The sequence below is a fragment of the Pristiophorus japonicus genome, chromosome 7 (assembly GCF_044704955.1).
Source record: "Pristiophorus japonicus isolate sPriJap1 chromosome 7, sPriJap1.hap1, whole genome shotgun sequence".
Classification (NCBI taxonomy): Eukaryota; Metazoa; Chordata; class Chondrichthyes; family Pristiophoridae; genus Pristiophorus; species Pristiophorus japonicus.
In genome coordinates this window covers 217,314,583-217,334,184 of record NC_091983.1, presented here as the reverse complement: position 1 = coordinate 217,334,184, position 19,602 = coordinate 217,314,583, and the positions used below count along the sequence as shown (strand labels likewise).

At 50.6% G+C, this 19,602-nt stretch overlaps 1 protein-coding gene across 3 annotated transcripts in view; it reads left to right on the top strand.

Moving 5' to 3' along the window:
• The window catches only part of galnt14 (UDP-N-acetyl-alpha-D-galactosamine:polypeptide N-acetylgalactosaminyltransferase 14 (GalNAc-T14)), a 162,833-nt gene extending 157,038 nt beyond the window's left edge, over window positions 1-5,795 (top strand). For all 3 annotated transcript variants that reach the window (XM_070884574.1, XM_070884573.1, XM_070884576.1), the window contains 3 exons: window positions 1,057-1,201; window positions 2,989-3,108; window positions 4,160-5,795. In XM_070884574.1, coding sequence (XP_070740675.1) covers window positions 1,057-1,201; window positions 2,989-3,108; window positions 4,160-4,312 — 418 coding nt within the window. In that variant the 3' untranslated portion in view covers window positions 4,313-5,795. The remainder of the gene's footprint in view (window positions 1-1,056; window positions 1,202-2,988; window positions 3,109-4,159) is intronic.
• The last annotated feature ends 13,807 nt before the right edge of the window (window positions 5,796-19,602 follow it).

Genomic DNA, 19,602 nt, shown 5'->3' with positions numbered 1-19,602 from the left:
GGTAACATCCTACAGGTCACAGTGACGTCAAGGGGAATCTATTTCAGCCATTTCTCTTCCCTGCTGGCACTTAGATTCCGAGGAGCCTTTGTTGTAAATTATTTATTTTTTGGCACCTATTGCTGGTGGCAGTGGGGATCGCAATGGGGACCCCCCCGTCTGACATCATGGGTAAGCTCAGGAGGACCCATGGAGGGATGCCAGGCAGCTTAGACACAAGACGTGCTCTGTGGACCCTTACACCTGCATCTGGGAACAGAGGTGACCTACCTCGTTTCAGCAGACCATTACTGCAGGCCCAGGCCCCTCTTCTCAAAGGGAGTGATGCACCAGCAGGATGTGGAATGCCTGAGGACCCTCACTGTGAGACGCACCTTCAAGCTCAGTGGGTCTTGCTTTCAGTGGTACTGCAGCAGTTGGCGTGTCAGGGTGATCAGAGAATGATACAGCACGGACGGAGGCCATTTGGCCTATCGTGCCTGTACTGGCTCTCTGTAAGATCTATCCAATTAGTCCCACTCTCCTGGTCATTCCCCATAGCCCTGCCTGTTCTCCTCTCTCCCTCCCACCTGCCCGCTTCATTCTCCTGCTTTCTCCCGCTCCCTATCTCCCTCCCTCCCTCCCACCGACTCCACTCTCCTGCTCCCTCCCTCCCTCCCTCCCACTCCACTCTCCTGCTCTCTCCCGCTCCTATCTCCCTCCCTCCCGCCCGCTCCACTCTCCTGCTCTCTCTCCCTCCCTCCCTCCCACCCGCTCCACTCTCCTGCTCTCTCCTGCTCCCTATCTCCCTCCCTCCCATCCGCTCCACTCTCCTGCTCTCTCTCGCCCACTCCCCCCGCCCTCCCGCCCACTCCGCTCCCTCCCGTCTGCTCCCTATCTCCCTCCCTCATTCCCTCCCACTCCACTCTCTTGCTCCCTCCCTCCCGCTCCCTACCTCCCTCCCTCCCGCCTGCTCCCTATCTCCCTCCCTCCCGCCCACTCCGCTCCCTCCTGCCCGTTCTGAGGGAAACGCTGACCAGACTGATGCTCAGAGTTGACTTTCTTTGCTTGCTGCAGAATTCCCATCGAATCGGATTCCCACCCGGGAGTAATCCGGCAAAGACAGGACTGTGTGGAGACTCTGAAAACAGGAGATGGAAATTTGCTGACCGTCAGACTCGAGCACTGCATCCAAAGAAACAGTATCCCAGCAAACAACCAGGTGAAGGAAGACAGGGGCTCGCTGTCTCGCTCTTATCGTGGCTCTGTCTCGGTTGCTCCAGCTCACTCGGGATCTTGCTTTGTCTCTCTCTCTCTCTCTCACACTCATGTCTTCACATTCAGATACATCACACACACTGTCCACACACTTTCCCCACACACTGTCACACACACACTGTACATACACTGTACACACACACTACACACACACTGGACACACACACTGTACACACACACTGGGGACACACACTGTACACACACACTGTACATATACTGTACACACACACTACACACACACTGGACACACACACTGGACACACACACTGTACACACACACTGTACATACACTGTACACACACACTACACACACACTGGACACACACACTGGACACACACACTGGGGACACACACTACACACACACTGGACACACACACTGGACACACACACTGGGGACACACACTGTACACACACACTGTACATACACTGTACACACACACTACACACACACTGGACACACACACTGTCACACACACACTGTACACACACTGTCCCCAAAGACTGTCCCCACACACTGTACACACACACTGTACAGACACACTGTACACACACACTGTCCCCACACACTACACACACACTGTCCCCACACACTGTACACACACACTGTACACACACACTGTCCCCACACACTGTCCACACACTGTACACAAACACTTTACACACACACTACACACACACTGTACACACGCACTGTCCCCACACACACTGTCCCCACACACACTGTACACACACACTGTCCCCACACACTGTACACACACACTGTACACACACACTCTACACACACTTTACACACACACTCTACACACACACTGCCCCCACACACTGTACACACACACTGTCCCCACACACACTGTACACACACACTGTCCCCACACACTGTACACACACACAGTCCCCACACACACTGTACACACACACTGCCCCCACACACTGAACACACACTGTACACACACACTGTACACACACACTTTACACACACTGCCCCCACACACTGTACACACACTGTACACATACTGTACACACACACTGTACACATACTGTACACACACACTGTACAGACACGCTTTACACACACACTTTGCCCACACACTGCCTACACACACACTGTACCCACACACTGTACACACACATTTTACACACACTGCCCACACACTGTACACACAAACTGTACACACACTGTACACACACACTGTACACACACACTTTACACACACACTGCCCACACACTGTACATACACACTGTACACACACACTTTACACACACACTGTCCACACACTGTATACACACACTGTACACATACTGTACATACACACTGTACAATTCCTTTCCCTGAAAGCAGTAAAGCGGAGGCAATAACTTTGATCTAACAATAGTGCACTTTCAGCAACCGGGCAGGCTGTGAATGGAGGCCAAGAGGTTTCACTAACCGGTAACCACACAGACCCAGTGATTCCACTAACCGGTAACCACACAGACCCGGTGATTCCACTAACCAGTAACCACACAGACTCGGTGATTCCACTAACCAGTAACCACACAGCCTTTGTGTCAAAGGCACCTTACCTGGTCAGTCCGGCCCTCAGCCCTGGAGTCCCTCACTAGCTGTGTGCTGTGTGGACAGACACTCTCACTGGTACGGTATATCACGGGGTCCCTCAGCTCGAGGTGCTGATCCTGACTCAACCCGGAACATGCTCCTAAAAGTGGTTGTATTTTTAATTTCCCCCAGGAATGGACGTACACCCGTAAGCAGCAGATCCTTCAGCACCAGCTCTGCCTGTCTGTGGCCACCCTGTTCCCAGGATCGCAGGTCATTCTCACACCATGCAGTGAGGGAGACGACAAGCAGGTAATATCACCCTCTGACAGATACCCAGCACGTGTCAGCACCGACAGGGCCCGCACTCGGTCAAAGCCAGGGCCCACCTAAGTACCGCCCAAAGAACCGCTGATGGCCGCCGAGAGACCGGGCGGTACTTTGCCTGAAAGATTCCTCTAAAAGAGATGGCAGTACCGCCCGCCGGTCAAACAACGGCTTACACCATTAACCTGGGCAGCAGCGGGCGGGAGCTCTCAATCTCGGCGGCAAATGCAATCCTCGCCAAAGTGCTGTCGAGGATTGAGTCGGGCCCAGGGAGGGTGGGAAGACCTGAAAATAAAAATCATAGCAAAAAGAAAACACCACAACACCTTCAGGGTAAACCGCTGTAAAAAAAAAATTATTTTAAATATGTTCACTAACCTTTTTTTTTTCCGTTGTTCGTACTTACCGTCGGGGTTAGACCTGCCTCAGTCCGTGTTCGTGCACAGCCCGTGTTCGTGTGTACAATGTCAGCCGTGGCTCAGTGGGCAGCACTCCCGCCTCGGAGTCAGAAGGTTGCAGGTTCAAATCCCACTCCAGATACTTGAGCACGTAAATCTAGGCTGACACTCCAGTGCAGTGCTGAGGGAGTGCTGCACTGCCGGAGGTGCCGTCCTTTCGGATGAGACGTTAAACCGAGGCCCCGTCTGCTCTCGCAGGTGGATGTAAAAGATCCCATGGCACTATTTCGAAGAAGTGCCGGGGAGTTATTCCCTCTCTACTGGCCAATATTTATCCCTCAATCAACATAACAAAAACAGACTATCTGGTCATTATCACATTGCTGTTTGTGGGAGCTTGCTGTGTGCAAATTGGCTGCTGCGTTTCCCACATTATAACAGTGACTACAGTCCAAAAGTACTCCACTGGGTGTAAAGCGCTTTGTGATGTCTGGTGGTCGTGAAAGGCGCTATATAAATGCAAGTCTTTCTTCTTTCTTTACAGTCTGTGTGTGTGTGTTTGTGTGTGTAACCTAACCCTAAATGTATACGAAACAATCCACCTGTGATATTTGCCTTTTTCCCTGTACCCCAAGCAGCGATGGCAGCGAGTGGGGTCCCGAATCGAGCACCAGGTGTCCCGATACTGTTTAGACAGCGAGATGTTGGGAGGCGACGATGACAGCACGAAAATCCTGGTGATCAACCCATGTGAGACGATGGTGCTCAGTCAACGCTGGGACATGGCTTAGGCCCCTCAGGAACTGAAGAGGGGGCAGGATATGCAGCAGAGCCCCGAGCATCTTCAACCACAAGTGGAGATCCAAAACTGGTGAATCTGTGAGATTAAAATCTGCTTCCAGTTCCAAGACACACAGCTTGAAATCCAACCAAAGTCCCTTTTCATCTTTATTTCATAAAAAATGGTGCGTGACTCTTGCTCTTTGTGAGCTGGTTTTTGTGATAAGGACGGCCTGGCACTTAGGCCTTGGATATAGGCCTCAACTGCATTGCCATGGAAATGCAGACTGCAGACCTGGGACATAGGCATATCAAGATGGATGAATTTAGCCAGAGCTTCAATACAAAACAATGTAATTTAACTTGGAGAGGGAAAAAAGACTAAACACTCAAAAGCACAACTTCCTTTTCTATACCTTTGCTGCACAAATCTCTGTGGATACTTTCTGTCTGTCTGTCTGTCTGTCTGAAGGGCAATGGTTTGAGCCACCCCTGCCCTGTCAATGGGTGTTTCAACCCGCAGCAAGCTGAACGTTTCACCAGCTGCCCGGTGTAGGGAAAGCAGCTTTTCATAGTGGAGAGTTCACGGGGAGGGGAGAGATGGGTAGATGGTTAGCGTGGGCCGAATGGGACACCGAGACACCGCTCCCCACTCGTCAAGATTGGGGCTTTGGGGTCGATTTACCAAACGTGTAATCCCGGCACCGAGACTCCCCCCACCCGCTGGGGACATTGTCAGGAATAATCAAACAGGCTCGGCATATCCAGAAACATCCTGGAAAACAGGGATTCCTCCGCTCGGTATTCCAGTATTAATGGTCTCACTGGGAGTGAATTCTACCCACATTTGTTCAGGATTTGATTTCAAACTGGCACAAAACTCGGCAGTCGAGTGAACAGTGAGGAGGAGGATAGTGACAGGCTGGTGAAATGGGCAGACACGTGGCAGATGAAATTTAACGCAGAAAAGTGCAAAGTGATACATTTTGGTAGAAATAATGAGGCGAGGCAATATAAACTAAAGGGTACAATTCTAAAGGGGGTGCACGCACAGAGAGACCTGGGGTATATGTGCACAAATTGTTGAAGGCGGCAGGGCAGGTTGAGAAAGTGGTTGAAAAATGACAGGATCCTGGGATTCACAAATAGAGGTACAAAAGCAAGGAAGTTATGATGAAACTTTATAAAACATTGGTTCGGCCTCAACTGGAGTATTGTGTCCAATTCTGGGCACTGCACTTTAGGAAGGATGTGAAGGCCTTAGAGAGGGTGCAGGAAATATTTACAAGAATGGTTCCAGGAATGAGGGACTTCAGTTACATTGATAGACTGGGGAAGTTGGAGTTGTTCTCCTTAGAGCAGAGAAGGTTAAGAGGGGATTTGATCGAGGTGTTCAAAATCATGAGGGATAGACAGAGTAGATAGAGAGAAACTGTTCCCATTGGCGGAAGGGAATTGGATAAGTACCTCAAGGGAAAAAAATTGCAGGGCTACGGGGAAAGGGTGGGGGGGTGGGACTAGCTGAGGTGCTTTTGCAGAGAGCCAGCACGGGCTTGACGGGCTGAATGGCCTCCTTCTGTGCTGTAACCATTCTATGATTCTTTGATTCAGGGACCAAAGGAGATTGGCCACATTTATCCCAATCCAAAGGGAATCAGTCTCGGTGATCCCAATCCAAAGGGAATCAGTCTCGGTGATCCCTATCCAAAGGAAATCAGTCCCAGTGATCCCTATCCAAAGGGTGTCATCCCTGCTGCCTTTCTGTACAGTGTCTGCTGGATATGGGGTGAGGTCAGGAGCCAGCTTTCCTGCATCCTGTCCATATTGAATGGGGTGCCGACAGTCTCAGGGCTCACACATGAAGTACGGCCAGTCCAGTGAGGTATTGGGTATCCATGAGTCTGTGCCCATGGAACGGCAGTCCACCATTGCTCAGTGCGGTCAGACAAGGGGAGGAAAGCAAAGGTACAGAGACAGTGGGGGATGGGGACAAGACCTTTGTTTCTGCCGGGACCAACCACGTGGAACCCAGGCAGATGAACCGCCAAGTCTACCTAGTGTAAGGACAACGGGGCTTCAGATCGGGGCAGATGGGCTCAGTGCCCATCCTCAACCACATTGTCTGCAAGACGGATAATCCCTGAGACGTGACATGGGGAGGCGTGACATGGGGAGACGTGACGTGGGGAGGTGTGACGTGGGGAGGCGTGACGTGGGGAGGCGTGACGTGGGGAGGCGTGACGTGGGGAGATGTGACGTGGGGAGATGTGACGTGGGGAGACGTGACGTGGGGAGGCGTGACGTGGGGAGGTGTGACGTGGGGAGATGTGACGTGGGGAGATGTGACGTGGGGAGATGTGACGTGGGGAGATGTGAAGTGGGGAGGCGTGACATGGGGAGACAGGATGTGATGTGACTTGGGGAGGTGTGACGTGGGGAAGTGTGACATGGGACATGGGGAGATGTGATGTGGAGACGCATGATGTGACGTGGGGAGATATGACATGAAGTGGGGAGACGTGATGTGGGGAGGTGTGACATAGGGAGACGTGACATGGGGAGACGTGACATGGGGAGATGTGACATGGGGAGATGTGACATAGGGAGGCGTGACATGGGGAGACGTGACATAGGGAGACGTGACATGGGGAGATGTGACATAGGGAGGCGTGACGTGGGGAGACGTGACATGGGGAGACGTGACATGGGGAGATGTGACGTGGGGAGATGTGACATAGGGAGGCGTGACATGGGGAGATGTGATGTGGGGAGATGTGACATAGGGAGGCGTGACGTGGGGAGATGTGACATAGGGAGGCGTGACGTGGGGAGATGTGACATAGGGAGGCGTGACATGGGGAGATGTGATGTGGGGAGATGTGACATAGGGAGGCGTGACATGGGGAGGCGTGACATGGGGAGACGTGACGTGGGGAGATGTGACATAGGGAGGCGTGACATAGGGAGGCGTGACATAGGGAGGCGTGACATGAGGAGACGTGATGTGACGCGGGGAGATTTGACGTGATGTGGGGAGACGTGATGTGATGTGACGCGGGGAGATTTGACGTGATGTGGGGAGACGTGATGTGGGGAGGCGTGATGTGATGTGATGCGGGGAGCCGTGACGTGATGTGATGCGGGGAGCCGTGACGTGATGTGACATGGAGAGCTGTGACATGGTGTGGGGAGATGGTAACCCACACGTCTGCAAGCGGGAGGAACAGTTTTGCCCGTGGACACCACTGCCCCCTCCCTCACCATCGGATCGCGTTAACAAACTTGTGGCGGGTTTGTGGTTGTAAACGTGTTTTTTTTAAACCTGAAATATGAATCACTGCACACTGCGGAAAGCCTTTGTAATAAAGAGTGGGCGTTGGTGCAATATTAATACACTGGTTAACCACCTCAGACCATGTCTAGTTGTCTGTCGCGTCCTCCACCACCGCTTCACCAAATACGATTCTATTTTGCACACTATGATGTAATTCCCTGGTATTCCCTCCCTCTGTAATGAGCAGTGCTGGTGGACTAGGGGTTGGCTCACGTTTGGCCTCTGCTGTTGTTGTGAATGGGTGCAGTGCCACTTTCCCTGATCGTGCTGGCAGGCACTGCTCAGGAGAGAGGACATTATCGCCATGGTGTTCCCCTGGTGAGTCTCAGTTTCAGGAATGACTATCCAGGAATGATGGAATCGAGGAAGGGGTTAAACCGGCAGGAGGAATGGAAGTGGGAAGTGAGGGTAGGGGCTTGCTGTGTCTAAGCCTGTTTTATCGGCTCCCTTGGGCTATCACTCGCTGATCTGGATTCAATGGGCAGTGTTGGAACAGGGCTGCTGATTTTAATTTACAACAGAGAATTCTGCCTCCATCCTTGTTTTTGTTTGCCTGCCAAGGGCTGTGAAAGGAATCGCTTGCTGCCACTTGGGTTCACATGGCACTGAGCCGCAATAAGAGGAAAAAAGTGGTTGCAGGTGTTGGCAGGACACAAAGACCATTGATGACCTTCACCAGCAGGGCTGGGCACAGCAAGAGGCAAAGTGGGTACAGGGCAGGTGTAAGAGGTGGAGCGGAAAGATTAGCAGGAGGGGAGGGAAGCACAGTTGTAGCAGGAAGGGTTTAGGGATTCGGTGGGGGATGGTGTTGGTCGTTGCTGGAAGAGCAGACACTGCCAGAGGTGGGGAGCGGGAAGGGAGTGGAGGGAATCGGGCCCATATTTCCCAAAACTCCACGTTTGAATTCCTTCAATCAGGATCCTGCCCCTGTAAGGTCCCTCATCACAGTCACCAATTACATCCTGTGTGACACTGACCATAGTAAGCTATCCCTCCTCATCCTGCTCGACCTGTCTGCAGCCTTTGACACGGTGGACCACTCCATCCTCCTCAAACACCTCTCCTCCATCGTCCAGCTGGGTGGGACTGCACTCGCCTGGTTCCAGTCTTGCCTATCCAGAGAATCTCCTACAACGGCTTCTCTTCCCACTCCCGCTCCGCTATATCTGGTGTCACCCAAGGATCTATCCTTGTCCCGTGTTGTAACTCATCTACATGCTGACCCTCGGCGACATCATCCGAAAACACAGCATCAGGTTCCACATGTACGCTGGCAACATCCAGCCCCAGCTCACCACCTCTTCTCTCGGCCCCACCACTGTCTATAATTTGTCACACTACTTGTCCAACATCCAGCACTGGATGAGCAGAAACTTCCACCAATTAAATATCGGCAAGATATTTCTTCAGTTCCCCCCTCCCTCAAACTCTAGCAGCCGACTCCATCCCTCTCTCTGACCACTGCCTGAGGCTGAGCCAGACCATGGCGTCCTACTGGACTCCGAGGTCAGCTTCCACCCGCAACCCTGCTCAATCGCCAAAGTCACCGACTGCCAGCTCCATAACATCGCCTGTCTCCGCTCAGCCATCACCCCTGTGCTCGCTGACCGACATTGGCTCCCGGTCCAGCAACATCTCGACTTTAAAATTCTCATCCTTGTTTTCGAATCCCTCCATGGGCTCTCCCCTCCCTATCTCTGTAACCTCCAGTCACACAACCTCCCGAGATGTCTGCACCCCTCCAATTCTGGCTGATTATAATCGCTCAACCATCGGTGGCCATGCTTTCAGCTGCCAAGGCCCCTGGAATTCCCTCCCTAAACCTCTCCGCCTCTCTCTCCTCCTTTAAAATGCTCCTTAAAACCTACCTCTTGGACCAAGCTTTTGGTCATCTGCCCTAATTCTCCTTATGTGGCTCGCTGTCAAATTTTTGTCTGCTAATGCTCCTGTGAAGTGCCTTTAAAGGCGCTATATAAATACAAGCTGTAGTTGTGGAGTGGAGTTACAGCGAACCATCAGGATCAATGCACCTCCACCCCGTCCAACTGCCACAGAAATTCAGGGCCCAGTATGTAGACTGGGTGGGATGTCATTACCTCTACGCACCATCTCCCCCCCCCCCCGCCATTTACCCCCCCGTCACCCTCCCCCCCCCCCGTTACCCTCCCCCCCCCATCACCCTCCCCCCCCCTCATCACCCCCCCCCATCACCCTCCCCCCCCCATCACCCTCCCCCACCCCCCACCCCCGTCACCCTCCCCCCGTCACTCTCCCCCCGTCACCTTCCCCCCCCATCACCCTCCCCCCGTCACTCTCCCCCCCGTCACCTTCCCCCCCCATCACCCTCCCCCCGTCACTCTCCCCCCCGTCACCTTCCCCCCCCCCATCACCCTCCCCCCCCCATCACCCTCCCCCCCCTCATCACCCTCCACCCCCGTCACTCTCCCCCCCCCTTCACCCTCCCCCCTCCCCCGTCACTCTCCCCCCCGCCATTCCCCCCCCGTCACCCTCCCCCCCCCATCACCCTCCCCCCCCCCCATCACCCTCCACCCCGTCACTCTCCCCCCCGCCATTCCCCCCCCCGTCACCCTCCCCCCCCCCCGTCACCCTCCCCCCCCCATCACCCTCCCCCCCTCCACCCCCGTCACTCTCCCCCCCGCCATTCCCCCCCCGTCACTCTCCCCCCCGCCATTCCCCCCCCGTCACCCTCCCCCCCACCCCGTCACCCTCCCCTCTCCCCCCATCACCCTCCCCCACCCCCCACCCCTGTCACCCTCCCCCCCACCCCGTCACCCTCCCCTCTCCCCCCGTCACCCTCCCCCACCCCCCACCCCTGTCACCCTCCCCCCCACCCCGTCACCCTCCCCCCTCCCCCCGTCACTCTCCCCCACCCCCCACCCCCGTCACCCTCCCCCCCACCCTGTCACCCTCCCCCCTCCCCCCGTCACTCTCCCCCCGTCACCCTCCCCCCATCACTCTCCCCCACCTCCCACCCCCGTCACCCTCCCCCCCACTACCCCGTCACCCTCCCCCCGTCACTCACCCCCCCCCGTCACCCTCTCCCCCCCCCCGTCACCCTCCCCCCCTCGTCACTCCGCCCCCCCGTCACCCTCCCCCCCGCCCCGTCACCCTCCCCCCTCCCCCCGTCACTCTCCCCCCGTCACCCTCCCCCGCCCCCGTCACTCTCCCCCCCATCACCCTCCTCCCCCCTCCCCCCCGTCACCCTCACCCCTCCCCCCATCACTCTCCCCCCCCCCGTCACCCGTCACCCTCCCCCCTCCCCCCATCACTCTCCCCCCGTCACCCTCCCCCGCCCCCGTCACTCTCCCCCCCATCACCCTCCTCCCCCCTCCCCCCCGTCACCCTTCCCCCTCCCCCGTCACTCTCCCCCCCCCCCCGTCACTCTCCCCCCCGTCACCCTCCTCCCCCCCCCCGTCACCCTCCCCCCTCCCCCCGTCACTCTCCCCCCCTGTCACCCTCCCCCACCCCCGTCACCCTCCCCCCGTCACTCTTCCCCCCGTCACCCTCCTCCCCCTCCCCCCCGTCACCCTCACCCCTCCCCCCATCACTCTCCCCCCCCCCCCCCGTCACCCTCCCCCTCCCCCTCCCACAGTGGTGGAGCCCACTGACACTCCCTGTCTAGACATGGGGATTTGAGCGAGGTATCAGATATGTGGCCACGGGAGACCCAGCAAGAGATGATTCATTGGCTCCAGCTGGAATAACACATGATTGTGACGGATGTTCTCCCCAGGTTAGGAACAGAACCTTGTTAAACATTGACCTGGTCATCAACCTTATACCCCAACACACCCACTTTGCACTGCGCTCTCTCTCTCCCTTATGTATATTTATAGATCTATTCATAATGATCCTTTCTCAAAAAATACAATCCCAGATAATGTAGAAACATAGAAACATAGAAAATAGGTGCAGGAGTAGGCCATTCGGCCCTTCGAGCCGCACCACCATTCAATAAGATCATGGCTGATCATTCACCTCAGTACCCCTTTCCTGCTTTCTCTCCATACCCCTTGATCCCTTTAGCCGTAAGGGCCTTATCTAACTCCCTCTTGAATATATCCAATGAACTGGCATCAACAACTCTCTATGGCAGGGAATTCCACAGGTTAACAACTCTCTGAGTGAAGAAGTTTCTCCTCATCTCAGTCCTAAATGGCTTACCCCTTATCCTAAGACTGTGTCCCCTGGTTCTGGATTTCCCCAACATCGGGAACATTCTTCCTGTATCTAACCTGTCCAGTCCCATCAGAATTTTATATGTTTCTATGAGATCCCCTCTCATCCTTCTAAACTCCAGGCCCAGTCGATCCAGTCTCTCCTCATATGTCAATCCTGCTATCCCGGGAATCAGTCTGGTGAACCTTCGCTGCAATCCCTCAATAGCAAGAATGTCCTTCCTCAGATTAGGAGAACAAAACTGAACACAATATTCCAGGTGAGGCCTCACTAAGGCCCTGTACAACTGCAGTAAGACCTCCCTGCTCCTATATTCAAATCCCCTAGCTATGAAGGCCAACATACCATTTGCCTTCTTCACCGCCTGCTGTACCTGCAGGCCAACTTTCAATGATTGATATACCATGACACCCAGGTCTCGTTCCACCTCCCCTTTTTCTAATCTGCCGCCATTCAGATAATATTCTGACTTCGTGTTTTTGCCCCCAAAGTGGATAACCTCAAAACATTTATCCACATTATACTGCATCTGCCATGCATTTGCCCATTCACCTAACCTGTCCAAGACACCCCGCCTCTTAGCATCCTCCTCACAGCTCACACCGCCACCCAGCTTAGTGTCAGCTGCAAACTTTGAGATTTTACACTCAATTCCTTTGTCTAAATCATTAATGTATATTGTAAATAGCTGGGGTCCCAGCACTGAGCCCTGCGGCACTCCACTAGTCACTGCCTGCCATTCTGAAAAGGACCCGTTTATCTCGACTCTCTGCTTCCTGTCTGCCAACCAGTTCTCTACCAAGTCAGTACATTACCCCCAATACCATGTGCTTTAATTTTGCATACCAATCTCTTGTATGGGACCTTGTCAAAAGCCTTTTGAAAGTCCAAATACACTACATCAACTGGTTCTCCCTTGTCCATTCTACTAGTTACATCCTCAAAAAATTCCAGAAGATTTGTCAAGCATGATTTCCCTTTCATAAATCCATGCTGACTTGGACCGATCCTGTCACTGCTTTCCAAATTCGCTGCTATTTCATCTTTAATAATTGATTCTAACATTTTCCCCACTACTGATGTCAGGCTAACCAGTCTATAATTACCCGTTTTCTCTCTCACTCCTTTTTTAAAAAGTGGTCTTACATTAGCTACCCTCCAGTCCATAGGAACTGATCCAGAGTCAATAGACTGTTGGAAAATGATCACCAATGCATCTACTATTTCTAGGGTCACTATCTTAAGTACTCTTGGATGCAGACTATCAGGCCCCGGGGATTTATCGGCCTTTAATCCCATCAATTTCCCTAACACAATTTCCTGCCTAATAAGGATTTCCTTCAGTTCCTCCTCACTAGACCCCCGGTCCCCTAGTATTTCCGGAAGGTTATTTGTATCTTCCTTAGTGAAGACAGAACCAAAGTATTTGTTCAACTGGTCTACCATTTCTTTGTTCCGCATTATAAATTTACCTGAATCTGACTGCAAGGGACCTCCGCTTGTCTTCACTAATCTTTTTCTCTTCACATATCTATAGAAGCTTTTGCAGTCAGTTTTTATGTTTCCGGCAAGCTTCCTCTCGTACTCTATTTTCCCCCTCCTAATTAAACCCTTTGTCCTCCTCTGCTGAATTCTAAATTTCTCCCAGTCCTCAGGTTTGCTGCTTTTTCTGGCCAATTTATATGCCTCTTCCTTGGATTTAACACTATCCCTAATTTCCCTTGTTAGCCACGGTTGAGCCACCTTCCCCGTTTTATTTCTACTCCAGACAGCGATGTACAATTGTTGAAGTTCATCCCTGTGATCTTTAAATGTTTGCCATTGCCTATCCACCATCAACCCTTTAAGTATCATTCTAGCTAATTCACGTCTCATACCATCGAAGTTACCTTTCCTTAAGTTCAGGACCCTAGTCTCTGAATTAACTGTGTCACTCTCCATCTTAATGAAGAATTCTACCATATTATGGTCACTCTTCCCTAAGGAGCCTCGCACAACAAGATTGCTAATTAGTCCTTTCTCATTACACATCACCCAGTCTAGGCTGGCCAGCCCTCTCGTTGGTTCCTTGACATATTGGTCTAGAAAACCATCCCTAATACACTCCAGGAAATCCTCCTCCATGCATTGCTACCTGTTTGGTTAGCCCAATCTATATGTAGATTAAAGTCGCCCATGATAACTGCTGTACCTTTATTGCACGCATCCCTAATTTCTTGTTTGATGCTGTCCCCAACCTCACTACTACTGTTTGGTGGTCTGTACACAACTCCCACTAGCCTTTTCTGACCTTTGGTATTCTGTAGCTCCACCCATACAGATTCCACATCATCCAAGCTAATGTCCTTTCTTACTATTGCGTTAATTTCCTCTTTAACCAGCAACACTACCCCACCTCCTTTTCCTTTCTGCCTATCCTTCCTGAATGTTGAATACCCCTGGATGTTGAGTTCCAGCCTTGGTCACCCTGGAGCCATGTCTCCATGATACAAATTATATCATATTCATTAATTGCTGTCTGTGCACTTCGAATATTCCTTGCATTGAGGCACAGAGCCTTCAGGTTTGTCTTTTTAACACACTTTGCCCTTTTAGACTTTTGCAGCAATGTGGCCCTTTTTGATTTTTGCCTTGGGTTTCTCTGCCCTCCACCTTTACTTTTCTTCTTTCTACCTTTTGCTTCTGCCCCCATTTTAGTTCCCTCTGTCCCCTTGCATAGGTTCCCATCCCCCTGCCATATTAGTTTAACTCCTCCCCAACAGCACTAGCAAACACTTCCCCTCGGACCCTAGGACATTGAATCCGGTCCTGCCCAGGTGCAGACCGTCCGGTTTGTACTGGTCCCACCTCCCCCAGAACCGGTTCCAATGTCCCAGGAATTTGAATCACTCCCTTCTGCACCACTCCTCAAGCCACGTATTCATCTGAGCTATCCTGCGATTCTTACTCTGACTAGCACGTGGCACTGGTAGCAATCCTGAGATTACTACCTTTGAGGTCCTACTTTTTAATTTTACTCCTAGCTCCCTAAATTCAGCTTGTGGGACCTCATCCCGTTTTTTACCTAAAGAAAGAACAAAAAATAGAAAGAGTTGCATTTATATCGCGCCTTTCACAATATCAAGATTTCCCAAAGCGCTTTACAGCCAATGAAGTACTTTTGGAGTGTAATCACTGTTGTAATGTAGGAAACGCAACAGTTAATTTCTAATTTGCGCACAGCAAGCTCCCACAAACAGCAATGAGATAATGACCTGATGATCTGCTTTAGTGATGTTGGTTGAGGGATAAATAAAGTATCTGAGATATTTGATCCTGAGTTGGAACACGTTTTCTCAAGTAAAACAGATTAAAATCTTCAAAAGATTTTGGCACAACAAAAATATCCTGGCAGTTATGCCTTGCTTCCCATTGGCCGTTGAGCCCTGATCAGAAACTGTGCCCACAGCAGAGGGGGACGGCGTGTCCCATCACTGCCACCTTGTGGTTGTTACTGAGACTGGTAAAAGGCAGGACGTGGTGTTCCACAATGATCAGCGCTGGGACCACAGTTGTTCACCATTTACACAAATGATTTGGACTCAGTATCAGAAGAACAATTTAAAAATTTGTAAATGATGCCAAATTGGGGGATATAGTTAATACAGAGGAGGACTGCAGCAAAATACAGGAACATAAGAACATAAGAAATAGGAGCAGGAGTAGGCCATACGGCCCCTCGAGTCTGCTCCACCATTCAATAAGATCATGGCTGATCTGATCATGGACTTGACTCCACTTCCCCGCCCGTTCCCCATAACCTCTTATCCCCTTATCGTTTAAAAACTGTCTATTTCTGTCTTAAATTGATTCAATGTCCCAGCTTCCACAGCTCCCTGAGGCAGCGAATTCCACAGATTTACAACCTTCAAAGAAGAAATTTCTCCTCATCTCAGTTTTAAATGGGTGGCCTCTTATTCTAAGATCATGCCCTCTAGTTCTAGTCTCCCCCATCAGTGGAAACATCCTCTCTGCATCCACCTTGTCAAGCCCCCTCATAATCTTATACGTTTCGATAAGATCACCTCTCATTCTTCTGAATTCCAATGAGTAGAAGCCCAACCTACTCAACCTTTCCTCATAAGTCAACCCCCTCATCCCCGGAATCAACCTAGTGAACATTCTCTGAACTGATTTATATCCTTTCATAAATACGGAAACTAAAACTGCACGCAGTATTCCAGGTGTGGCCTCACCAATACCTTGTATAACTGTAGCAAGACTTCCCTGCTTTTATACTCCATCCCCTTTGCAATAAACATAGAAACATAGAAACACAGAAAATAGGTGCCCTTCGAGCCTGCACCACCATTCAATATGATCATGGCTGATCATGCAACCTCAGTACCCCACTCCTGCTTTCTCTCCATACCCTCTGATCCCTTTAGCCGTAAGGGCCACATCTAACTCCCTTTTGAATATATCTAATGAACTGGCCTCAACAACTTTCTGTGACAGAGAATCCCACAGGTTCACAATTCTCTGGGTGAAAAAGTTTCTCCTCATCTCGGTCCTATATGGCTTACCCCTTATCTTTACACTGTGACCCCTAGTTCTGGACTTCCCCAACAACGGGAACATTCTACCTGCATCTAACCTGTCCAGTCCCGTCACAATTTTATACGTTTCTATGAGATCTCCTCATTCTTCAAAATTCCAGTGAATATAAGCCTAGCCGATCCAGTCTTTCCTCATATGTCAGTCCTGCAATCCCGGGAATCAGTCTGGTGAACCTTTCCTGCACTCCCTCAATAGCAAGCACATCTTTCCTCAGATAAGGAGAAAAAAACTGCACACAATACTCAAGGTGTGGTCTCACCAAGGCCCTGTGCAACTGCAGTAAGACCTCCCTGCTCCTATACTCAAATCCCCTCGCTATGAAGGCCAGCATGCTATTTGCTTTCTTTACAGCCTGCTGTACCTGCATGCCTATCTTCAATGACTGATGTACCATGACACCCAGGTCTCTTTGCACCTCCCCTTTTACTAATCTGTCACCATTCAGATAATAATCTGCCTTCCTGTTTTTGTCACCAAATGGATAACCTCATATTTATCCACATTATACTGCATCTGCCATGCATTTGCCCACTCACCTAACCTGTCCAAGTCACCCTGCAGCCTCTTAGCATCGTCCTCGCAGCTCACACTGCCACCCAGCTTAGTGTCATCTGCAAACTTGGAGATATTACATTCAAGTCCTTCGACTAAATCATTAATGTATATTGTAAATAGCTGGGGTCCCAGCACTGAACCTTGCGGCACCCCACTAGTCACTGATTGCCAACCCGAGAATGAACCATTTATTCCGACTCTCTGTTTTCTGTTAGTTACCCAATCCTCTATCCATGCTAATATATTAGTCCCAACCCCGTGAACTTTTATCTTGTACAGTAACCTTTTATGTGGCACCTTGTCAAATGCTTTCTGGAAGTTCAAATACACCACATCCACTGGTTCCCCCTTAGCCACCCTGTTCATTACATCCTCAAAGAATTCCAGCAAATTTGTCAAACATGACTTTCCCTTCATAAATCCCTGCTGACTTTGCCAGACCGAATTTTGCTTTTCCAAATGTCCTGCTACTGCTTCTTTAATAATGGACTCCAACATTTTCCCCACCTGGAATACTGCGTATAGGTTTGTTAGGCTAACTGGTCTATAGTTTCCTGCTTTTTGTCTGCCTCCTTTTTTAAATATGGGTGTTACATTTGCAGTTTTCCAATCTGCTGGAACCTCCCCAGAATCTAGGGAGTGTTGGTAAATTACAACCAATGCATCCACTATTCCTGCCGTTACTTCTCTTAAGACCCTAGGATGCAAGCCATCAGGTCATGGGGATTTATCCACCTTTAGTTCCATTATAAACTTGCAGAAAGAGTGTGAAATTGGCAAATAAACTTAAATATAGATAAGTCTGAGGTAATACAATTTGGTAGGAAGAATAAGGAGGTCACACACCTTTAATAAAATAAGTGTTTAAATGGGGTAAAGGATCTCAGGATCTCAGGATGCAGATACAAAATCACTCAGTCCCTGCAGTTCCTCTCTCCCCTGCTGGGTGGCGCTCCCTCACCTGAGAAACATAAAATTCTGACGGGACTGGACAGGTAAGATGCATGAAGAATGTTCCCGATGTTGGGGAAGTCCAGAACCAGGGGACACAGTCTAAGGATAAGAGGTAAGCCATTTAGGACTGAGATGAGGAGAAATTTCTTCACTCAGAGAGTTGTTAACCTGTGGAATTCCCTACCGCAGAAAGTTGTTGATACCAGTTCGTTAGATATATTCAAGAGGGAGTTAGATATGACCCTTACTGCTAAAGGGATCAAGGCATATGGAGAGAAAGCAGGAAAGGGGTACTGAGGTGAATGATCAGCCATGATCTTATTGAATGGCGGTGCAGGCTCGAAGGGCTGAATGGCCTACTCCTGCACCTATTTTCTATGTTTCTATGTTTCTGAGGTTCCTCTCGCCCCCACAGGGCGGCGTTCTCGCTCACCCTCAGCCTCTGCAATTCCTCTTTCCCTCACTGGGTGGCGCTCCCTCTCACTCTCAGTCCCTGTAGTCCCTATAGGGAAATCGTGTTTGTCAAATTTATTAGAGTTCTTTGAGGATGTAGCGAGCTGGGTGGATAAAGGGGAACCAGTGGATGTGGTGTATTTGGATTCCCAGAAGGCATTCAACAAGGTGCCACATGAAAGGTTACTGCACAAGATAAAAGTTCACGTGGTTGGGGATAATATATTAGCGTGGATAGAGGATTGGCTAACTAACAGAAAACAGAGAGTCGGGATAAATGGGTCATTTTCTGGTTGGCAAACAGTAACTAGTGGGGTGCCACAGGGATCAGCGCTGGGGCCTCAACTATTTACAATCTATATTAATGACTTGGATGAAGGGACCAAGTGTGATGTAGCCAAATTTGCAGACAATACAAAGATGGGTGGGAAAGCAAATTGTGAGGAGGACATAAAGAGTCGCAAAGGGATACAGACAGGCTGGGCGAGTGGGTATAAATTTAGCAGATGGAGGAAAATGTGAGGTTATCCACTTAGGAAGAATAAAATAGCAAATTATTATTTAACTGGGAAGAGATTACAAAATGCTGATGTACAGAGGGACCTGGGGATCCTTGTACACGAAACACAAAAAGTTAGTATGCAGGTACAGCAAGTGATCAGGAAGGCAAATGAAATGTTGGCCTTTATTGCAAGGGGGATAGAGTATAAAAGCAGAGAAGTCTTGCTACAACTGTACAGGGTATTGATGAGGCCACACCTAGAGTATTGCGTACAGTTTTGGTCTCCTTATTTAAGGAAGGATATACTTGTAATGGAGGCAGTTCAGAGAAGGTTCACGAGGTTGATTCCTGAGATGAAGGGATTGCCTTAAGAAGAAAGGTTGAGCAGGTTGGGCCTATACTCATTGGAGTTTAGAAGAATGAGAGGTGATCTTATTGAAACATATAAGATTCTGAGGGGGCTGGACAAGATAGATGCAGAGAGGATATTTCTCCTCATGGGGGATTCTAGAATTAGGGAGCATAGTTTCAGAATAAGTAGGTCGCCCATTTAAAACTGAAATGAGGAGGAATTTCTTCTCTCAGAAGGTTGTAAATCTTTGGAATTCTCTACCTCAGAGAGCTGTGGAGGCTGGGACATTGAATATATTTAAACATAGAAACATAGAAACATAGAAAGTAGGTGCAGGTGCAGGCCATTCGGC